This window comes from Plectrocnemia conspersa, unplaced genomic scaffold, assembly GCF_051122295.1.
Source record: "Plectrocnemia conspersa isolate PC_06_02 unplaced genomic scaffold, ASM5112229v1 ptg000001l, whole genome shotgun sequence".
Classification (NCBI taxonomy): domain Eukaryota; kingdom Metazoa; phylum Arthropoda; class Insecta; order Trichoptera; family Polycentropodidae; genus Plectrocnemia; species Plectrocnemia conspersa.
Genome location: NW_028277165.1, coordinates 7042388 through 7066777, shown reverse-complemented (window position 1 = coordinate 7066777; position 24390 = coordinate 7042388). Strand labels below are relative to the sequence as shown.

The window sequence follows — 24390 nt, the reverse complement described above, 5'->3', positions numbered from 1 at the left end:
AGCCAATTAAATGGCAAAGCAAAAAATGTTTTTTCTTCTGTCTCACTCAGTAGTTTTCAAACTTTTTCAACTCTCGTCACCTTGCTGAAACCAGATTTTTTCCATAGCGCCATATATCAAATTATAACAAATGCACTTTGCATAATAGCGAATATTATGAATAATTAAAAGGTTAGGTAAAAATATTGACAGTAAGTACCATTTTTAAAAGGCTTCTGCAAATTGTTAGTTTCTGATTTGCACCACATTGTTTATTTGAAGAGTAAATATTTGAAGTGACTTGATAATTGGCTTCTATGAATCTGAAACTGTCTGCTTGAAACAACTTCAGACGTAAATAATTTCAATATAGTTTGGAATATGTTATCAAACTATAAATAAAAATGTGTCAAAATATACGCGGAACAGGTTAAGTCTTAGATGGAAAAAAACATGAGGAGCAATTGAAATTTTTCTCTATCAAAAATCTCGCCATTGGCTTATAAAATTGAATACTAAATATTGTAACTTTGGAAATTATCATTTTTACCGCAGATATCATGAGATTTCTAAACGAGTTTATAAAAAAATCATTGCACTAAAAATAATATACATAAATAAAGTGTTTTCTGAGAATTGGCTTTAATAAAAAATAGCAATAATGATGATTTAGAAATGATGTATGTATGTATGTATGTATATATACAGTGATATTAGAAAAGACTAGTATATATGGTAAAGGTGGATTTAAAATCACTGTATCAATTATAAATCATTCAAAAAACTACTGATAAAAATTTTTTGCAAAATTGTTTGCTAATCCCACATTTTGTAAAACAAATATTTTTTTCTAACGAGTTCATCAGTGAAACGAGTGGCCATATCTTCAACAGAATATTAAAATTTATTATTAACGAATAATGCATATTAACAAAATATAACTTTGTATTAGAAATTGTCGCATCATCGACAAACATCCAAAAATATTTTTCTGGCGCCTCTTCTTGTGAAACCAACTGCATTCCATTTATTAAAAAAACGTCGCCGAGCGCTAAATTGGCAAAACTGTGAAAACCGTTAGCGCCGTCTGGATGGCGCCGAAAGACGAGCGTCAATTAAAAAAAATCGTACCAACCTAACCGCATTTTTTCCTAAAACACACAAAATGTATTCTTAAAAAATAATACTTACCTCGAGCACTTATACACGAAAATGTTAATTTGCAAACATTGCGCAGCTCTCGCCTAACGAAGTTTGCCCAACTTAGTTCAAAGTTTCCGCTTTGGCTTTTGCTGTTTCAGTTTTAATCAAATCAAGACCGGATTGAAATTTCGATAGAGTTTTAGCTTTGTTGCAGTCGGATGTTGGTCTATCTATCGCAGATCAGAGCTGAATATGTACATATCTTTCTCTCTTCATTTTCAGACCGTAACACTCATTGCGGAATGTCGGAATAAAATTAACGCTACTCAATTATAGTTTCAAAATCGAATTCTTCCGGCGCGTTGTTAGACAGTTGAAGGGTTGAAGAGGGGCAAACGCTGAGATAATTAGTTAGCTCTTCCGGGAGCAATCGCTTAGCGCTGGTAATCCAGTTAGCCCAAAGGCCGCTAGTAATTTTCTAGTCTTGGGTCTAATTAAACGAACTCGCTCTCCATACATAGGTATGTATTATCGGTGCCGGCTTAATTAACTCGAGTATTTATTTTTCATGAAAAACTTCCTTGGTTAGCTACTCAGTAAGTAAGTAGACAAAAAATCTTTGTGTAAATAAATTTAAATATAATGAATTTTTACTAGTAGATCGTCGTTATACTTATGCCGATTTCAAATAATAACATAATCACATCAGATCGGTAATTGCCTTAAATACTTAAATGTGCATATAAATACTTGATCCTTCATATCTAAATTATCATAAGATAAGAAATTACTACCGAAATATTATAAATAATACTACGCACGTACATTACTAGTAATAATAACAATAATTTAATAAACAAATCTCCCAAGATCTTGTCAAAATCACTTTATTGTGTGAAAAACATTGATATTACCACATATGTGTATGTATGTGTTACAATGGATGTGTATAGCTAGTGATGTTATATTTTAACTAGTATAAATATACTTTTACGAATACAGACAACTCTAACTTCAATATATATCAGATAATTTTTACGCAAAGGTATCAGAATTTTTTCTACTTTTTTAATTCTAATGCCTTTTATTTACCAATGTGGACCAGGTGGATGCGTTTGCTTGTCCTTGAATTTGGTCAGAAATAAGAAAATAAGCTGAAGGAGTACAGACAGGCGTCGCATCTCTCATATTTCTACTTAGTTTATCTGTACTTGGATAGTACACTATGTTTTGAAAATATGATAGCTATCCTTAGCGATTTTACTATGGACTTCTTATATAAGAGGGCTGATCAAAGTATATTCAAACCGAATTTTGGTCAATAGGAGGGCGCAAAAACAATAATCACTTCTCAGAAGTCAAAAATTCACGTCAAAAGCAATAAAATGGTATCGGTGCCGTCACAGTGGGAACTCTCAGTAACGAGCGTTCCCACTGCGACGGCGCCTTTGACATGGATTTTTGACTTCTGAAAAGGGATAATTGTTTTTTGCGCTATTTATTCTATTGGTCTAGATATGCTTCATCCAATTTTCACATATTGATCCATAGTTGTCTGCACTAAGATACTACATTATATTTTAAAAATATAACAGCAATCCTTACCGATATTACCACGGATTTATGATATGTATAAGAGTTTTGGTCAAAGTATATTCAAACCAAATTTTGATAAATAGGATCAAAAATCCACGTCGACTGCAATAAAAAGTGTCGTTGCAGTGAGAACACTCGGTAACGAGCGTAAAAAAGCAAAAAGATTATGCAATATCATCCTTGGTCTGGTCGCCGACCCAAAATTAACAGTTCGGCGCAACTCTAAACTGTTAATATCCCTTGTGCCAAGCGAAGGGAGGGGGTAATCGGAAACATTTAGAAACGTGCGAATAAAAAGTCTACGCTTTCAATAGTTTTTAAAATGTCTTATCGTGATTTCTAGATTCACAGTAATTCCGATGAACATTGTTATCAACTTAAGGTGACAAACAGTCGCAACAAAACTTTGTAAACAGAAAAAATCTATTAACATGGTTTGAAATGGTTTGGATATATATTTATGATGAATTGAGAGTATATAAACACGGTACAAATTAACCGAAGTATTATTTATTTATTTTATATTAAATAAATTAATTTAATACGTTTCTTAAAAATCTATTTAATCAATTATTACACGTGATAATAATATTGTTGTATTATATACAATCAGGCAATATAAAATGAATTTATTTAGTATTTGTAACGGTACATAATATATGTATTTGTAAATTAAACAAATAATAAATTGATTTTGCCCTTTTTATTTAAAGTTATTTATAAAAATTGCGTTAATATCTGTTTCTTATACTGCGTCACATTGCCTCCATTTGTCTTCTTGATTCACTGGGTTGCATTATAATTATTTATTATAGCATAAATATGTATGTATTGTACATAAAAACCGTTACACTGTACTTTTCATTCTACTAAATGACAAAATTACAAGTATGATTTGTTAAGAAACTGTACGTGATCAATTTTTTCATTATTTTTTCAATAATCAGCACCGGAAAAACTGTATAAATCACTATTTACATACAAGACAATTTTTTCATTGCAAGCCTGTGTAATACTAAATCTGGACCTTTATTTTGTTACAGGATAAACTACTGAATAAACTCGAGGAGAACGAACCAGAACTAGCAACATGTCAAGAAGATGAGGTATTTATATAAAATATTTTTTTTTGTTTATCCATCAGTTATTTCTTCCATAAAGAATATATATCATTTTCTTATTAGATAACTGTTATTCTAAACCACCAGATGTTTTTAGCATGCCCTACTAATATATTTTCCAGTGCGTAATATGCGTCAACGCCAAAGCTACCATGCAGACGTCTCCTTGCGGCCATCGGGTAGTTTGCCGCAAGTGCTTTGTGAAGACGATCCAAATGGCGGTTAGCCAAAGACTCCTGCCACTGAGGTGTGTGATATGCAGAGCCAAAATTCTAAGGCTCAAGCAAACGTTGCCTACAAGCAAAAGTTGGCAGGTGAGTAACCCAAAACATTCATTACCATAAAATCAAAGCACTTTCTTATTATTTATACCTTTTTATAGATTCCTGGGTCAGCCAGCAGTTACTCCATGGGTAAAGCGTGGGGCTTGGCAGGATCTGCCAGTGCATATTCGGTGGGAGCTCACTCTGTGCCCAATTCAGCCAGTTTGTATTCGATGACCAGTGGTTCGTCGTCCCTATCTGGTTGGTATCTCTCTTAATATTATAATATACATCAATTTGAAGGGTATAATAAGTCTCATTGTGGAAATATGTGTCATCTCCAGGCGTGTCTTCCGTGTCTTCTAGCAGTGGAGGGATAGGAAACGGTACTATAGGAATCAACGGCAGTTGTGGAAGAGTGTGCGGCGGTGGTGACTGCGCAGGTGGGTGCTTGGGCGCTGTACCTCGCAGGCCGATGATAAGGCAGCCGGCTTCTAGTTCTTTGAGAAGATCTCAGCATCATTCCATGAAGGTAAAGCATATTTGGCATGAAATTAATATTACTACCGTTGTAACATGACAGACGTTTAGATCAATACGTTATAACGAGGTAAACAAACCCAACACTTGAAAGACCCGTGTTTGAATCCCATATGAACTCTAATGTTTTTAAATTAATAGTGTGTTAAATAATAATGTGGCAATTAGGTATTTTTGATTTAAAAACCGGATAATTTTAATTATGAAAACGTTATAAAAGCTGCTGGTTTGTTAAACTAAATATATCAATGAACGGTGATAGATATAAATATAATTACATAATAGCTGATCGTTTAAAAAATAAATAAAATCAAATTAATGTAATGTCTTTAATTACTATACGGGGAATATGTTTAATGACTCTCATTATAATTCGCAACTACTCTGAAAAGTGCCTTGTGAGCATGACTTTTCTGACCACACACGATCGGATTTATCCGCCAGATGTGCCCGTCGGATGTGCCCGCACAGCCGTTCGTTTTTAACCCGGACGGCGGACAGACAAATCTGTGTCTTTTCTCACTACATACGATCGGATTTATCCGCCAGGCACCCGTGACGTATATTCACATATGCTATTATCATATAATACACAAATAAATTATTTTATTCAAGTTTAATAATATAGATGATTATTCTAACATATTTTTTTATATTTTTGATAGCTAAGATTGCAAGACTACAGAGGGAATACTTACTGCGGCGACGGTAATACTCCAAACGGCCGATTACCACCCATCAAAGAGTTTCAACGAGATTATCGTGCTTCCCAAAATACGAACCCGAAGGATGTTCAAAAGAATTCGAGGATAACTTCTGTGGGTATTGCGAAAGAAAATATTTATCCAGCGAACGGACCCCCTGCATATTTGCCAGTTAGTAATAATCCAATCGGTTCTACGTCGACTAGGATAAGGTATATACATTTGTATTTTATTTTTTAGTCAATCTACAATCCCTATAATTGACATAGTTAACCAATTTCAGATGTGCACAGAAGATTTTGACGCAGCTAGAAACTACCCCGATAAAGAAGTCGAATTATCGCATTCCACAAAGGAACGCGAAAGACGATACCTCAAGCAATAAGTTATTACAAAAATGCAATATTAATAATAATAATAATAATAATATATCAAACGAAAACGAGAATAACACAAATAACGTTAATAATTCGCAAAATAATAATAAGCATATTTTTGAAAAAGAAGAGATAAAACAGGAGGAAGAGCAAGTGAAGAAGCAAGAAGAGAAGAATAAGAAATCGGAGAAGAACGACAACAAAAAGAATGAAATTGCTGAGAGAAAGAGGGAAGAGAAGATGAAGATGAGAGCAGAGAAGGAGGCCAAAAAGGAAGCCAAACGGGAGGCTAAGGAAGAAGAGAGACAAGCTAAACTACTCGCCAAGGAGGAAAAGAAAAAAGCAAAAAAGGAAGCCAAACAGGCGTTGTTGACAGAAAAAGACAAATAGTGCTTTTTTACTTGTATATAATAGTAATAATAATAATAATTTAATTTAGAGTAGAATGCTAGTTATGTGTAGAAAAGTGTAAGTACGTCAATTTATATTTAAAAGAATGCAATATCATTTAGTTTGTACAAAAATAATAATAGCAGGTACAACGTATTCGTTCATATCTTTTTTATGTTAAAGAAACTGAAGAAACGTTTTAATCCAATAACTCTTTTTTAATATTACTATACTGTTGGCAATCCTGAAGTGTTACGAGAAAAATAAAATGATAAGTATGTACATTTATAATGTTATTGTGTGAAAACTGCAGGGTAAGGTCGTGAACTTTTTATCAAATGTTGTTGATATATTTTTATTTATTATATCTAACCTTCTGATAAACTCTTATGAACAGTAATTATTTTAGCTTACATTATGAAATTAGCTTTCTTCTTCAGAGTCGTCCTGCCAAATACCTACAAGTTTTATAGTAAAGTATATTCTTACCTGTTCTATACTAATTCTAACATCTGTGTAACATTATAATTTCAAAATCTCTTCAATTTAAAAATAATTATTGTATGTTAAAAATTCTCAAATTAATAGCTAAATTATCAATGAAAAATTATATAAAAAAGCAGTCCATTGAGTAATGTAATATTTCTATTCTATACTGTTTTCGGCAATAATAATGTTGAAGATGAAATTTATTAAAAATGTAAAGAAATAAGTTTTATTAAATTGTTAATATAAGTATTTTATACATACATACGATTGTGCCATGAAAGTTAACGTGCAAAAGCAACGTTAATTGAACGTAAAAATGAACAGTGTACATAAAAAGTTGTTGTTTAGCTTCCAAAAAAAATTCAACTTGTATCAAACTTATCCCGATGGTAGTAAATATTCGTTCTCGAGATTGAATTGCATACTAACCATGTTTATAATGTAGATATTTAGATTTCGCTATTTTTTACATATACACATAGGTATATTTTCATAACAAAATATTTGTGTATAATAAAAATTAAGAAGAAAAAACAGTTTGTAAAATATATACTTTCTTAGAATATTTTCTTTCCAACGGAGAGCACCCTTCTATTTGTGCAAACCGATTTTTTTATTTCTACTGTATACCGTTTCATGTGTACAAAATATTAAGTATCTGTAAATTTTCGAATTAAAATTAATATGTATGTATATGTAAATTTTTAAAAAATCATGTTCAGACATTTTAATATATAACATTAAACAATGTTTGTTATCATCATATGTCGATTATGTTGCAACATAAATTGCTTGAATGCAAAAAACATGTATACTAATGGTTACTAAATTTAGTATGATTTTATTTTATTTATAGAAATATTTGGTAGCCATATGTATACTCAAACTTTATATTGAAATTGTTTTTCAATAGTTAATCATAATTTATAATTAATTTATCAAAAATATTGTGATACTTTAATCAAGTCAATTATTTTAAAATTAATTTTAATGTTCAGCGGCCATTGCATTTTTGGTGGCTACTTTATTGCGCAATAATATCGCAGGTTAACCAACACTAAAAAAGCAAATGCAGTCTTCCAATTCCTATTTTGCTATATATAAAAAATAAAACAACCTATGTTGCATTAGCTTCATATTATGCATTATTTTTAAAACCATTTTCAATATTGTATCAAAATTATACTTTAATTCTTCTATATATTATATAATATATATACATACTTATATTATTGCATTTGTCTGTATGTAGATTATGTATAAAAAAGTAGAAATTCATATCAAGTTATGTAGTGTAGTTACAAAATTAATTTTTAATTAAACCAGGTACTAATACTGAACGTATAGGGTGTATAAATGTAACATCTTTCAAAATGTTAATAAAGACATCAATTCATTGACTATGTATTAGTTATTCCTAATAAAAATAGAGAGCAAGTTTCAATAAAAAAAATAGTGGTTTCTGTCGAAACTTGTGAAAACTGAATTGTGCGCCGGTAGGGAACCAGTACAATAGGCAACCCTGGAGCTACGCGGGCAACATCGTGGCCGAGCAGTTACTCGCTTGTCCATCGGTCAGCGTTCGCCGCTCTAACCCTTAACATAATAACATGTAAAATAAATATCTACTATTTTCATTAAGGAAATAATGAGTCTTTTAAAAAAACATGCAGAACCTGTTCCATCAAGTCATTCCTTGATTAATAATCGTTTTATCAATAAAATGAATAAATAGCGTACATAAACAGCGTTTTTAGGTTGCATTTGAAAGAAAAAGTAGAATAAGTGGGAAACAAAACACCGTTCATTACAGAATAATATACAATTTCAACGACAGTTTTTTTATTCTAGAAAAATGCAAATACTATTTTACAATAATTGGTCATAGTTTATTGACCGTTGACCGAAATTGCGAGAGATTGGAGAAACTGCACAGATAGAAAAAATATAGCACCGCAAGAATGTCACGAAATAATGAGAAAAACTGAAAGATATAAAAAATAAAGGATAATTTAAATGAGTAATATATAAAATATTTTCTTCCATTAAACGAATTGTTGGTGCATTACAATAATAAGAAATGTGCATTAAAATATATAAACTGCGCATTAACGTTTCGTTAGTGTAGCGAACGATCAAATTTAATCAGTATTGGACACGGTCAATACTTGTATGAGTGACCGATTATACAATTTCTGGAATGGTTTTGTATGTTCTGAAATAATTTTTAATTTAAGTTTTTATAATAAAATAGAGTAAAATTTAAATGAGCAGTATATAAAACAAAATTCGCATTTATTGTAATTTAATGAAATAAAAGAATTATTAATTATGTATAACAAGTTTTTCATTAAACTGTTGGACAGGTTAGGTGTGAGCGAACGTTGACCAGAACAGTGAACACCTCATGAATAACTTTCTATGTATTAAAATAATTATTAGCCATAACAAAAATTACATTCAACTGTAGGACAAGTTAGGTGTGAATGAGCGTTAGTCATAACAGTAAATACCTCATGAATATCTCTAAATATATACAATATATATATAAAAAAAAACTATAACAAGTTTTTCATGATACAACTGTTGGACCGGTTAGGTGCGAGCGAGTGAGCGTTGGGCAGACAGTAAACACCCCATAAATAATTCTCTGCAATGAATCTATTTAAGAGGATTATATTTTCGTCCCACCTGTTCCACTATTACTAACCATGCTTTCACCAAAACGGTGACAAAATCTCTCGATGCGGGAATACAAGTAGATGTCGTATATACAGATTTTGAGAAGGCCATCGACAAGGTTTATCATAGGTCATTATTTAAAAAACGGACTAGGACGTCCGCACTTGCCGACCCACCTATGACTGTGACCATCCGTCTTCTTAATACGCAGGCATTACACATTGACATTATTTTATTATTTTTTGTGTATTATTTTAATTATGTATACATATATAATATAATATATTTAGGTTACGATGGTCTTAATTTAATCTAAGTAAATAAATAAGAACGAACTTCCACTTGTCATAACTTGACTTGGAACAAATTTGAGTTGAGGAAAGCTACGCCGATTATCGAACTAGACGACTTTTGCGAAGACCAAGATCAGCCCGATCTTCAGAAACGACTTAACAACTATGTGATGCATATACATACGAATTAAATATTTTTATAAATATTATAAGAAAAAACAAAAAAAGTATTTATCTATATTTATTTACTAAGCGAATTAACAATTATATAACAAATGGTGAATTTAAATACACAAAAGGCAGTTTTAATCGTCGCCGAAGTAGAGGGATTGGGTTTTGTGTTCCTCCGCAAACTTACGGTAATATTTAACTACAGCCGGCCTAAAGTATTGGGACTGATAATCTTGACGCTCGGCCATCTTGTCCAGCACTCGCTCTGTCAGAGTATTGATTTTGATCTAAAACGTTTAGGAATAGATGAACGCGTGTTATCGTTGTATTATGGGTATTAGATAAATTATATTATACAAACCTTTTCGCTCTCTTCGTAGAGAACGTGCATATATTTTTCATAATCCTGCTGAACCGGATGATGCAAGTATCGAGAGAAGAACCTCTGTATCGGATGCGAGGAGTACTCCCAATGCTTGGGCGTGTATCCTTCGGGTATAGGCGTGAGTTGAGCAGGTCCGACGAAAATGTTGACGAAAAACGTCAACGCCGTCAACGGAATAACACCCAACAGTAGGTAAAAATGAAAGCCGTCCTTAAACTTATTCCATTGAAACCTGCGAATCGGAATAAGTCACAGACTCTGTGCTGACACTGAGCGTCGTTATTGACGTGTTAGGTAACATACCTGCCGGGAACGATGGGCATGTGGCGAGGTCCGTGGGAGCAGTAGCGCTGTAAGGCGAGACATGCGGGGGTCTTGGGGCTCGCTTTGACCCCCAGCGCTGTCGCCCCCCTAAAGAGCGTGCTCAAAACCACCATGGCTAACGTCAGACGAGATCGGCCTCAGCCGGACTAGTGTTGCCACTGCAAAAATACATACTACAAATCACATTTTTTATTTTTTATTTTAGCAAATTAAAACAAATCACACACCTATGTATATATTTCCTACTAATTATCAAGCTCTAATCCAGGACTAGTGACGGTCAAAATTGGTCATTTTGAACATGTGCTTTTTTTATAAATTTAATCATTTAGTTTTAACTACGTTTTAACGTTTTTAACGTTTAAAACTACTATAAAATTATTTACCAGTCAAAAACAAGCATTTATTTGAAATCTATGTACATAATACAATACAAAATCACAATACAAAAGTGACCACATTTTAAAAATATCAAACAAAAAATGTCATTTCAGAATTTTTTGTTTAAGAACAAATTACTACGGGGAGCTAAAAATAGGTAATGTCAGATTTTTTTGTTAAAGAAGAACAACATTTTTGAGGACGTCTGGTCACCTTATCAATACATAAATTCAAAATGCAAATATTGTAAATTAAATGTAGCAGCAGTGCAATTATAAACAATTTATATTAAAACAAAATAATTTTGTATCAATTTACAAAAATATTCTTTAAATCTGGCTGGCAACAGCGAAACTATCCAACTTAACCAAAAACCCAACACAACGATGTTGGCAGTATTGCTACTACGCGAAACAGCTTACATTTAACCAAGTGTTGCAATGTTTGTATCTAAATATCTTCAAATTTTCCTATTATCGTTTATCCACTCCAAAAAAAACATTTTATTTCGGGGAATAAACCGGTGTTTTTACAATCTGAATTAATGTGTGAAACCGGGACAATCCTGGTCAAACGTATGGTAAGCCAGTGCACTCGTCGACATGACTCGACTTAATGGAATTTGTGGAAAATAAAATTAAGTACCTAGTGCTCACCAGGTACTTAATTTTATTTTCCACAAAAGGGACAATTGGAACATATCTATTATAAGTGAGACGGATGCATTATTTGACAATCAGAATCGAGAAGCATGCTCGAGGATACTTCACTAGGTGATTATGCAATGGACATAGTGATCACAAGATAATATCCTTAGTAGAGCGACCTAGTCGCTCTTTTCACTGTCATTATCGAATCGCTCTATTGTGCACATTTTAAATTTTCTGTAAACACATAACAGTTGAACACATGACAACTGACCACTCGACAATTGAATACAGAGACAATTGCACACATTGAGGAATGAACACATAGACTATTGATCACAAACTGGGAAAAAGTATAAAATTTGTGCCAAAAAATTGGTTTATATTTGTCACTATGGCAACACTAGCTCGCTATTTCGAGTCACGTACGAGCGTCGCCGCGGGGGGGTCCATCCTTCAGTTCACACTATCGATTGGTTAGTTTACGCTTCGTCTCGTTAAAGGTACACTAATAAACCCATACAAATATACCCATTATAGGCTAATTGGCACAAATATAAACCGAGTTTTATTCATCATCGATTTAAATGTTGCACTGCTAATATTTACCGTCCATACTTTTTTCTTCGACGGATTTTAACATTCGTCTATGCACCTGTAGATAAATATCGATATTTCGAACGAAAAACATAATTATATCTAGGGTTTAAGTCATTACGCTTCGTCATTGGTTTCATTTTGTACGTTTCGCTGGAGTTAGATTGAAGACATGAATTAGAGTGACGGAAATTGACGAACCCTAGTCTAATGTTTTAATCGAATCCACATAATGTATGATTTACACGGGCTTATTCACCGCGAAGACGGCTATATGTGGCGGTGGTTATGTAACAGTCAGAGTGAATGTGGAATATATTACATTCATATAAATTATGCATTAGATACAATCATAAATCTGTTGATTGATTTATTTGCAGGAAATGGCCGCTCCGGGGTACGGCGATTTGGGGAAACAAGCTCGCGATGTGTTCGGCAAGGGATACCACTTTGGAGTGTTCAAACTCGACGTCAGAAAGACGACAGAATCCGGCGTTGAATTCAGCAATGAAGTCAACTTCAACCAAGAGTCTGGAAAAGTAATATAACATTCAAAATTTCATACAAACTTTTCCATTTATTCCCAAATTATTAACTTGATCTTTTTTTATTTAATTATATTTTTGTCAGACCTTTTTATTGGTACTCAAATTTAATGTTTTTAAAAATAATACTATTTCCTTTATAAATTCATACATTTCAAAAATTATTACTATTTTCAATAATCATTGAAACCATAATAATAAGGTTAATAATATCCGTCACATTCTGAGTTAGTATCTTACTACAATTATAATCATTATTCTTGGCAGGTCTTCGGTGCTATCGATACCAAAAATAAAATCAAAGAATACGGAGTGACTCTGTCGCAAAATATCAACACTGACAATGTGTTCGGATTCAACGTCTCTATCCAGGACCAACTCGTTAAAGGATTGAAGACTACAATCGATTCGACGTACGCTCATCAAACCGGAGCGAAGACTTGCAAGTTAAAGAACGCTTTCGTAAACAGCGCATGCGCGTTGAATTGCGACATGGACGTCGACCATGCGAGGCCTTTGATCAATGCCTCCGCTGTATTCAAGTATCAAACTTGGCTCGCCGGTTACAATGTGCATTTCGACACTCAAAAATGCGCCATCACCAAGAACAACTTTGCCATCGGATTCGCAGGGAGCGATTATACTCTTCATGCGAGCGTGTAAGTCTTTTATCTGCCACAATATACCATCGAACGTATTTCGAGCTAAACGTTTTATATTTTTTTTCAGTGATAACGGCCAAGTGTTCGACACGTCGATCTTCCAGAAAGTCACTCCTAGACTGGACTACGGCATTAACTTCAATTGGACTGCCGGATCTAATAATACAAAATATGGAGTAGGATGCAAGTACGCCTTGAGCGAAGACGCGAGCATCCGCACCAAGATCAACGATTCTTGTCAACTAGGATTGGGGTATCAGCAAATCTTGCACGAGGGTTAGAAATCAATATTTAACTGTAGCGTGTAATTAAACATAATCATAAAATAGTAATCCTTCTTTCAGGAGTCACGATGACGCTCTCGGCGCTTCTAGATGCCAAGAACTTCAAAAACGGGAACCATAAGCTAGGCTTTGGATTCGAATTCGAAGCGTATTAAACGTCGTTCAGATTGTATATTAGAAATGTTGAATGTTGAATGTTTTGAGTATTGCATTTTCTTTTTTTAATTTTTATTTCTAATGTTTAATTTTTTTTATTGAATTTTAACTATTTGATTGACTTTCCTTTTATTATGTGATATATCAAGCTTTATGTATATGCATAACATAAATTAATAAAGCAGTTATTCCAAATTTATACCGATTATCTAGTATAACAAAAATGGAATCCTCTGTCCTATCATAGAATTACTCCACAATATAAATAAAACTTTAACTTTAGATATCCTCCTAAAAATAAGGAAATATATACCAACCTACCCATTACTGTCGCCCAATAAGTTCTTTGCCTTTGTAAAGTATAAAATTTAATTTCAGAATTTTAATTTGCCTTTAAACAATAAACTTGCTCAAAAATTTAATATTGAAAGAAACGCCGGAATAATCCTATTAGATATTGAAAAAGCTTTTGACATGGTATGTCATGTTGGCCTATTCAATTTACTAAGAGCTGATGTATATTTTTATCTCATACGTATCCAAGAAACATGCCATACAAAATATTGATACCGTAAGACTTTTCTGTGTTGTACACTAAATGTACATGTCATCTAATTATGTGAAGTATCAGTTGAAAGGACTGTAGTGTTTTTAGTCGGCTAGTTTTTTTAGAAAGCGATGTTTGAATTAGAAGTCCGGGTCTTGATTTTTATATAGTGGTCTCGGTGAATCTTGATTTTAACGCGCGGCGATAAAATTGTGTTTTTTGTTGCGGAAAACAGCCGCAGAAACTCTTGTAATGCTTTAAACATCTTACAAGGATGACGCTTTGAGTAAAGCTCAGATCTGCGACTGGTTTTCACCGTTTAAAAGGGGCGAAATGACGATTAAAGGCCAACCTTGTTCCAAGCGTCCCTTAACTTCATAGACCGACGACAACGTTGAAAAAATCAACACCCTTGTCCATGAACATCATCGCTTTCTACATGGAGGTATTGAAAATGTTGAGAGAAAGCATCAGGAAAATAATGGCAGATGTTTGGTGCACAGGGGACTGGTTATTCCATAACACACACCGCGTTGTATGTGAGCAGTTTTTGAGCAAAAACGGAATGACACACTATTAACTCGCCCTACTCGCCTGACCTGGCTCTATAACTTATTTTTATTCCCTAGACTCAAAAGGGACATGAAAAGAAATCGTTTTGGAACTGTGGCAGAAGTAGAACAAAAATTGCTGAAGGGGTTAAAGAAATCCCATTATGAGAGTTCCAGAACTGTTTTGAACAATGGAATAAACGTTTGGACAAGTGCATATCAGTCAATGGAGAGTACTTTAAAGGTGATCAAAATTTATGTAAAAATACTGAAAAATAAAAAAGTTATGAAGAAAATCTTTTTATTTTAGGACCCCCCCTCGTATATATCTACTGGTGAAAATGTATTTGTGAATATAACTACTGTAAAATTTATACATTGCATGTAAATAAATATGTAAATGTATATATTACTACTTATTAAAAAGTCAAATTCATATAATTGTACAAGCACCTGCCAGATAAATTATATTTTCACTAGTAAAAATATATATCTACTGGTGAAAATGTATTCCGATGTGATTTCACTTAAATGACGTATTTAAAAAAATATTTTCGGGATAAATTCAAGACTATCACAAAATGTTTCTTATCAATAATGTTTATTTATGAATGCACATTCGAGATTTCGTTAACTATTTAAAAGTTAAAAGTCTGTAAATACAAGTTTGAAATGTAATATCGTAATCCTTATAATATTGTCATGAGAGAATTTTAATGCTTATATTTTACCAATTCGTTGAATAAAATTTTGATGTTTCATGTGAGCAATATTCGTATGAGCAATCACAATGTGAGCGATTGATTTGTGATAAATTTTCGTGTGAGAAGTTACCTTCTGACCAATGTTCCTGTGACCAGTTGCTGTGTGACCAATGATCATCGAACCGAAGTATCACTATAAATATTTCGAATAAGTTAATTTAGTATTTAACAAATTCTGAAAATTGTGAGACTATCACCGAGCAAAAACTGTTTTGATAATTATACATTTACATATATAACTAAAGAAATAATAAATAAAACATATTTTATATATATTTTTTAATTTCAGTTAATGTAAATGATTTTATGGAAAATAATACCAATAAATTAAAGAGTACGAAATAAATTAACACAAAAAATATTTTATATTAATTTTATAAAAAAATATTGAGAGCCTCTGAATTGATACAAAAAGTTCCACAAAAACCGAATAATATATAAAAAATATCTAAAAATTAATAAATTATTTTTTATTAATTTTTTTAGCTCAATAGCTAATTTTTACAATATAAAATAATAATAAATAAATTATTATGGTAAAATACGGAAAGTTAACTCTACAACTACCTACTAACAAATGCGTATAGATTAACTCACTACTTAAAGGGTTAAGAAACAACTTGAACTTCTGCTCAAGATTTTTTCCACAAAAATATTAATCTGTACGTATAAAAATGAAACAATTAAACTTAATGAAACTTTCGTCGATTATTTAACCGCATGGATTGCTCCATTAAAAAAATGGTCAACATTTTCATCAATTAAGCTAGCAAAGGAAACGATTATCTTAACCATTGCTTTCCAATAATGTACACCAGGTGTATATGTCATCCTGTTATGTGAATATCTCTATAATATGTCGAATAAAAATTTGACCCTTGAGAATCAGTGAGTTGTCTGGAAATCTGAGAGTTTTCATCGAACCAGCGTGATGCTCGTCCACCATTGTGTCTATTTTATGCTGCTCTTTAGGTGAAACGTGGACAATTGGGAGAGGCCAATTCAGGAGCATCTGTAAGTTACACTTACACCTCTTGGTGAGTGTAACTTACAAGTAGCCACTTGTAAGTAACCACCCGATAATAACAAGACATATATAACAATGTTTTGCTCACGAATAAAGGGTTTAGTGCTTGTGTTGTGGTAATTAGAATAAATTTAACGAATAAAGATGATAACGATGCCAAATTTAAAATACAGATGCTATAAGACAAGATATAAGACTCGGATGTGGACTAATAAATTAATGATAGATGAAATTTAAATTTGAATGGAATCACTACAGGCAATTTCTTCAAGATATTGAGAAAGTAATAAAAAAAATAATCAAAATCCATAACAAATTTTTGAGATTATTTATAGAGATGCTGGATACAGCAAAGATAGAAAAAGTCTAACTAAAAGAGCTAGGCTTATAACTACCAAAACCTAACAATAAAACATCCATTAAAATCAGCAAGATAAATTTTAAACCATGATATCTTATTATAATCAAGTACCTAAAACTAGTTAAAATATTCCACTGGAAGACATATCAGTGGTATAAGAAAAAAAATAATCTGCTGGGATTTATTAGATTTTTTCGAAGCATTTTAAAAACGATCAATTCTTTAGGAATTCAATATATTTGCAAAACTATTAAAACATTTTGAAATATCGTTGACATAAATATCGGCACGTCGACGTACTTTTTTACGAAAATGCAAAATCGTAACAATGTTATTACATTTTAATTTTACAAACGTTTATCACAATTTATTGTATCATCTGCTCCTCTAGCACGCTGGCCATCCACTCCGGCTCCTTAGCGGCTATCTTTTCAATGATGCTGTTCACTTGGTAACATAAGCTTTGAATTTGACGATCCCATTGCGGTAGAACTTCACGAGCTACAAAACATCGTCACTTAATAATACACTACTATGGAGTACAAAAAAAAAACATTTATGAAGAAACTCACTTTCGAAATGTACAATAGAATCTATCTGATCGATGTATCCGTTCATCCTGCCTTCGGTGATCATTTGACTGGCTATTCTCTCGGCCTTAGCCGGTGGTATTTCTAAGAGAGCGCCCAGTTCTTCGAAGGTAATATTGTTGTATAGCTTACTGGCCGATAAGAGATTGTGTTCAAAAACGGCGCGATCTAATATAGACGATCCATCTATAGTGCTAGCCTGAAATTTAGCAAGTGTTAACAGAGCTACTTGATAACTTATATGTAGCTTTAAAACAACCTTTTGATGATTTTGCATCAGCGCTTCAAACTCTTGCAATTCGGATCTTCTTATAATCCTATCTAAATACATTTTTTCCAAAATTGAGTAAGCTGGAAGTTGTTGGCAACGTTCGTCTTTGAACAATGTGGCTAACATTCGAGATCTTTGCTGACCTGGAATTTTTAATATATTACAAGTCTTATTATACGATCTTTTCAAGTTAATATAATACTTTTACACTTTTCTTCAGATGAACGATAATAAATTTAACAAACTAAATATACACACCAGCAGAAGCGAGCACTGTGCAAATCAAAGCATTCTTCAAGCAAGTCATTCTTTCGCCTTCGTCTATAATAGAACGATAAGATAATTCGTTATATCTTTGAGCGGCTTCTATGAACTTTCTGAAATATATTAGAATATTTAATACCGAGTACATGAAAAAATAATATAATTTTTTTTATACCTTCTATAATCTAAGACTCTCGCATAACAAACTTTATAATATATTTGTAATTGTTCGTTAGTCGTCTCTGTTTGGAGAAGTGACGCCCGATTAACGAACGCTTCGGCCTGGATCGAATCATCGTCTTCGAGGTACAATCTGGCGATTTTTAAATACGTATCCAACTTATAATCCACAGAGTATTGCCTGAAAATCAAATTATGTCATAATTTTATTTTTATGATAATATACACATAATATATAAAACACATACTTTTGGCCCGTTTCAAGCGGTATTCCGACTAAGACGTTTGCCGCTTCCTTCCAGTTTTGGTTCCGTTCGTATATTTCAGCTAAATGTTGCCTAATGGTAGCCACTTGCTCCTCGAACGATATAACTCTAGGCTGAACCTTATCCAAAGTGTAATGAGACACTTCTTTGGACACGTGGTTGGGCAATAGCGTTAACTTTGAACTAACTTCCGATAGTAGCTGCCTCGAAATGACGAGGCTGACATTTTCATTGACGACTAGAATAAAAATTATGTTAAAATATATTTATTATTAATCTAAATATTATTTTTACACTCCACTCACTAGCTTCGATGAATATCTTAAGCGACTCAGTCACGTCGTTGCTGCTGAGGATGTCTGCTAGTATGCTGCGGTATCTGGATAAGTTGAAAAACTAAAATATTACTCTTTTTGCAACATGATCAAGACCCGAACATCAAATATTAATTCATTTATATCGGCATTTTTCATAGTCTTTAATTTCTAATTGCAAAGTATGTGATAAGATTATTAAAAGCAAAGTTATATATATATATATATATACCCCTTCCTCAAAGTGATCCCTAGTTTAATTTTCTACTTTTATTTCCGTTCCTAGTAAGTTGACAAATTAAATCATATTAGCTCTGTTGTCCGTAGTAATGGAATAAATTTTATGAATATCAATATTATATTTTTCTTAAACTTTTTCAACCATGTTTTTAATATAAATTCCAGTATGTTCATTCTTTAACTCCATCATTCCTAAAGTAAATAAATTTATTTTATCATCTATTATCAACTGAGCGTTGATTCACAAAAATGAATTATTTAGTCGAGTAGCTACTATGTCTATTTTTTAATGAAATGATTTTTTTTCATCTCAAAAATCAGCAAATTTTTCTAGAAAATTAGCATAGCCTTTTTTTATTAAAAATTAAATTTGTACGAATGTTTTTAATTGTTTTACAACGGCTACATTTTTTAATACCGTTGCATAGGATAAGGTGGGTTCAAGTACTTTTTAAAAAAAGTACTATGACAGGGAAGTGGTTAATACTCAATTTGAATTTGAATGGTTCTCGATCCCATTTTCGAGGGTTAACCAAAGCACTACGTATTGTACTTACACAATGGATTGTGCTATTTTCGAAATAAAAGGCATTGTTTAGCTTAAGAAACAGTTCATTGTAATTGGGATTTTTATGGCCATCGGAAAGAAAACAATGGTTTCATTTATGGTGTATCTCAAGAGGCATATCCCTGTCTAAATTAGAGAAGCGGAGTTTGATAACTGTTTTCTTAATATATAAAATTATTTTACTAGCAACATCAGTGAATCCAGAACAGAACAATATTTTTTCTTTAAAAAAATTTTAAATGAAATTACAGACGAATCACCAATGAGACATCTTGATCAACTTGGACTCTTGCGCATTTGACACCGTCGCCCAATACTGAAACTTGAATAATTACTACGTATAATAACTTGTGCAATAAAATATATACTGAGAGATTTACCAGCGTTTAACTGACCGATAGCGACAAAATTCGAAATAACAATAATAATAAATAATATATCAGTACAAAAATTAATTTTAATTATACCTGCTACCAAACGACTAAAACTCAGTATGCAACCAAAAAATATTACCTTAACACTTAATCGGCCGGACGCTTACTTTCGTGGCCCGACCGTTATCGGCCGCACACTTATTAGTAAGTGTTTAGAGGTCTACTTACAAGCCGCTGGATAGTTATTCGTAAGTGTGCATTTGAATACGTTAGCCAATGAAATCTGAGATTTGAATTGTACACCAACAATTATCTTTTTATTGAATGTCTTTATTGTGTCGATTATAAATTATAGTGACGATTAAAATTCGTAATATTTTTTTTCTATCGAGTGTGGGAATTTGTTTTTATAAAAAATTATTTCACTCAATTTGGGTCTATGATTCAACATCTTGCACACGTGTTAAATCACCAAAATTGTTTAATGACCAAAAATAGAGTTCAAGTGCACCATAAAAGGCACTCAGATGCTTTTTTTGGTGTATAAGGTCCTTTATGAGTCTGACACTTGGCATATACATATATATACATATATTTTTATTTCTAAAAATAAGTGATGTTAGGTTTATGCTTATTGACCGAAGCATTTATTGTTTACAGCTAATAATAAAGAGTTCCGATTCATTGTTCAACTAAAGAAACCATTGGGATGCATCTGGTGCAAAAATAGGAGAAGTCAGAGCAGCCAAACCTTTTTTTAAATAATATATTTTTTAATTATGTATTTTTAATGATAGATACGTACTATATTATACAATTATATATGATTAGTTATCTTAATTAAATTAGTAAAAATAATGGGAATTTTTAAATTATTTTTGCAACTAAAAATATAAGACCAATACCTATGATTTACATTCCCTGTAGTAAAGAAACTTGAAAAAATATAGTAAGAAGTATCTAGTTATTTTTTCACTCAAAAACTATGAAATAAACTATCGTAAGCAATCGTTTTAAAAAAATGCATTTTGTGGGTGTTTCGATTTTTTTTGTGCTGGGACCAAAAGGTTGTCAATCTCTGAATTCAAGAATACAGAAGAAAACTATTTGCTGAGTGCCCACATTAATTTTTATATTTTAATTATTAAAAAGGTAGTTTTAGTAATATAACAATTTAAAATTACCATAATTTGTCATTTTTTCGATCGCGCAAAAATGTGCAGGCTGTAGGTTGATTTTTTTTCGCGCGAGCGTGAGGCAGATTAAGTGTTAATAAATTACTTTAGACTAGAGGTCCATAAACTTTTTTGTCTCGTAGACCACTTGCCATGTTTTTCGGTTTTGGGTAGACCCCCTGCTTGCTTGATATTGATTTTTTGCAAATTCATCAACTTCAAATGTGTTTTTGACAGCTGGTATCGTGCTACTCACTTTGAAAGATTTCTACTATCTGTGTATGTGGATTATTCCATTCATTGAAAGCCAAAAATAAAGTCACCCACATTTACATCTCATGGATCCCCAATTTTATTTTTCACTGACATGGACCCATTACAGGTCGTCGTCGACCCCTAGGGGTCGATATAGACCACTTTGAGAATTATGGTGGTTTATCTTTATGTGCAGGTTTTTACAAGTTCAAAATGTATTGCGACTACAAAGCGAATGCCTACATCCTACAACTTACACAATTTTATAAACATATATAATAATTTTTTTACTTCATAGGTACTTTTATAAATAATGTATATGTCTTTATTTTATAAGATTATAATGTAAGTAGATAGGTACTATCAGTGGTTGTTGAGATCCACTTCAGTGGACCCCCATTTTTATTTCATGGACCCCCAAATTTTTTTTCGCTGACGTAGACCCCTTGCAGGTTATCATAGACCCCTGGGGGTTGATATAGACCACTTTGGGAATCACTGCTTTAGACGAACTTAAGCTTAAACATTATTTATATTGATTTCTAAGAGAGGAAAAATACCAAATATTAACACTAACTATAGAGAAAGTCAACAATTGCACAATATAAGTAATTTCTGAAATTTCGGCAATTACAAAGTGTTTTTTTTATTGTTAATTTAACTAAGTGTTATGACCATGGTGTTGTAAATAACAAAGATAAGAAGATACATTTCGCAAAAAAATGAAACATTTAATACATGTTTATTATACGCTTTTTTAATTATATTGGCAAATAGTGTATTTTGTATGTATGTGTGAGCGCCGGAGTGGTGTGTCTATGTTACCAAAACCGGGCGCATGATACACAATTTTTTATTCACAATTTAAGAACAATATCATTTGTTTATATATATATATTCGGATTACTTAAACTCTCGTTATTGTAAGTTTACAATTTTTAAATGTTGGAATCTCGTATTTTAGCCGTGATCAGGATTTGAACACATGTAACGCTTGAAATTATAAAATTCGTGCGTTCAAGAAAAAACATGTTAACGGCAAAAGGGATAAACAATAAAAATTATCCATTAAAATATATCTGAAGTATGTTTTATTTCTGTCTTTGTATTTATCTCTAATATTGCACGATTTATTAATTAAAAAGTACTCTACCATTTTATCAGATATAATCCCTGCCACAAAGTGACATCTAGAGGAGAATCCAATCGTATTTCATTGTTGCCTTCTATCTCCTCTATTGGTCGCTTTTGAATTTCTACTATATATTCGCATTTTTGTTTTTCGATATCTATTCTTTCTCTTACAGATTTGTAATTTTTCAAACGTTGTTCGATATTTATTTTTGATTGTTTAATTAAGTGATATCTGCTCTCAGTAGATTTTTCTTCCGTTTTCTTTTTTGCTCCAGTCGCGTATGTGCGGCTTAAATGGCTTAAAATATTGGAAATTATATACCGACCGTCCGTATGCAAATGATTAATCTGCCCATGATAAATATTAATTGAAATATTTTGGCACCTGGCAAATATATTTTTTAGCGCCCGCCCTCCAGGAGGGAGCTGTGGCAGTGGAAACCAGGAATAAGTGAGGCATAGATGCTCCAGCAATAATACGATAATTGGACTTGGCGACTGATTAATGACTTTTATTTATTTTAAACGCTCTATATTTAATATGATACAAGTGTATTATTGATAATTACTTATTAATAGAAAACACATGTAAAATATTAAGTACATACAATTTAATTAATTTATTACAGTTTATTTGTTAGTTCCAACATATTATATTTTTCCACTTTTGGACAACCTCTTTGATTAATGTTTAAATTTACACAAATATTATTAGGATAGAAAATACACAGCTTTGCAAAAAATCCGCACGTAACTTATGCAACAAATGTCTGATTTAGTAATTTTGCAGACTAAAAATATTTGCCAACATGCATTCATAGAAATACTTTTATTATCATCTGTGTTATTTAGAAGAAACAATAAATCAGTGGAAATGTGATGCATTAAGTGAAATAACGAATGCCATTTTTACAGAAAGTGATTCAACTTTCATGATGTATTGGACTGCTATAAAAAAACAATAATAATTCATTAAAAATTGTAAGGTTTGTTCGGAGACCTTACATCATTGAGGCTTTATTGCGTGTTTTCTATGTACTGATGGAATCTGTATTCCTCTTTAAATAAGACTTCCATATTGGTTATCACTTCTGTGCTATTTGGTGTCCGTTACTTTATGTGCGAGCTAGCCAAATGGATGATATCTTACCACACGTGCCTGATTCGCATGAGTATTTTCTAGTCCCAAGACTACACGCACCCAAATAGCCCGTTTCCAATTTACCGTATTATTGGGGGGGTCTACTATACATTGTTATCCATTTTAAAATGAAATTTAATATATCATCGAATGAGATTTTTCAACATGAAATTAAAGTTTTCTAGAATTTTTAATGGAATCTTGGATTTAGGTGTGTTTATTCTTTATTATTAATTATATTTAGACCCAAATATATTGTGGTATTGTTAAAAAATGAAATATATACAAAGCACGAAATAGATACGTGAAATGAAATATAATTGTGACATTGGTGGGTTCGTGGGTTCCTAGTGACAATGGTTTGTTTGCACGTGATTTGAAGAGTAATGTCAAACGCGATTTGTTTTGACACAAATCGAAAAAGGGCGACTTACTTGTCTCCCTGCTCCTTGTGGGTGACGCATCCCGCCGTCAGCTCCGCCAGCTGCTGGCGAACGTAAGCCGGACCGCCGACGCCGCTCGACGAAGCCATCTCTCGCTTCAGACACAAGAGAGCCGGTGCCCGGTGCGCGTTTGCGAACGCGACGCTCGTTCGCGAAAGCCGGGTGTGCTCGTAAACAATTTACACGACACAATACA

The 24390-nt window shown here is 32.4% G+C and overlaps 4 protein-coding genes and 1 long non-coding RNA gene across 7 annotated transcripts in view; 2 read left to right on the top strand and 3 right to left on the bottom strand.

The window, feature by feature from the left end:
• The window catches only part of LOC148238602 (uncharacterized), a 49549-nt gene extending 43297 nt beyond the window's left edge, over positions 1–6252 (top strand). Inside the window, exons 2-7 of one of the 2 annotated variants that reach the window (XM_088195375.1) lie at positions 3762–3824; positions 3962–4153; positions 4222–4363; positions 4447–4634; positions 5308–5558; positions 5630–6252. In XM_088195375.1, the coding sequence (XP_088051501.1) occupies positions 3762–3824; positions 3962–4153; positions 4222–4363; positions 4447–4634; positions 5308–5558; positions 5630–6113 (1320 nt within the window). In that variant the 3' untranslated portion in view covers positions 6114–6252. Of the gene's footprint in view, positions 1–3761; positions 3825–3961; positions 4154–4221; positions 4364–4446; positions 4635–5307; positions 5559–5615 lie in introns of both variants that reach the window. The other variant, XM_088195385.1, reaches the window with a different exon arrangement.
• On the bottom strand, positions 3407–4346 carry LOC148238603 (uncharacterized). Its single transcript, XR_015811159.1, has 2 exons — positions 4212–4346; positions 3407–4133 (listed from the first exon to the last, which is right to left on the bottom strand). It is a non-coding gene; the product is annotated as an uncharacterized LOC148238603 (long non-coding RNA).
• A 3552-nt stretch (positions 6253–9804) lies between the features above and the next one.
• On the bottom strand, positions 9805–10617 carry ND-SGDH (NADH dehydrogenase (ubiquinone) SGDH subunit). The gene is made up of 3 exons (XM_088195670.1): positions 10437–10617; positions 10110–10365; positions 9805–10035 (listed from the first exon to the last, which is right to left on the bottom strand). The coding sequence occupies exons 1-3, from the start codon at positions 10568–10570 to the stop codon at positions 9883–9885; spliced, it is 543 nt and encodes a 180-aa protein (XP_088051796.1). The 5' UTR covers positions 10571–10617; the 3' UTR covers positions 9805–9882.
• A 1286-nt stretch (positions 10618–11903) lies between these two features.
• On the top strand, positions 11904–13941 carry LOC148238600 (voltage-dependent anion-selective channel-like). Of its 2 annotated transcripts, none has more exons than XM_088195637.1 (5): positions 11904–11961; positions 12463–12621; positions 12895–13286; positions 13357–13565; positions 13634–13941. In XM_088195637.1, exons 2-5 carry the CDS (start codon positions 12466–12468, stop codon positions 13726–13728), a joined length of 852 nt encoding a protein of 283 aa, XP_088051763.1. In that variant the 5' UTR covers positions 11904–11961; positions 12463–12465; the 3' UTR covers positions 13729–13941. The 2 variants fall into 2 exon arrangements, with proteins under 2 accessions (XP_088051763.1, XP_088051752.1); XM_088195626.1 differs by having other exon boundaries at positions 11904–11988.
• A 3256-nt stretch (positions 13942–17197) lies between these two features.
• CSN4 (COP9 signalosome subunit 4) lies at positions 17198–24337 on the bottom strand. The gene is made up of 8 exons (XM_088195525.1): positions 24186–24337; positions 18856–18929; positions 18533–18788; positions 18280–18465; positions 18099–18217; positions 17829–17983; positions 17552–17768; positions 17198–17480 (listed from the first exon to the last, which is right to left on the bottom strand). The coding sequence occupies exons 1-8, from the start codon at positions 24281–24283 to the stop codon at positions 17347–17349; spliced, it is 1239 nt and encodes a 412-aa protein (XP_088051651.1). The 5' UTR covers positions 24284–24337; the 3' UTR covers positions 17198–17346.
• Between the last annotated feature and the right edge of the window lie 53 nt (positions 24338–24390).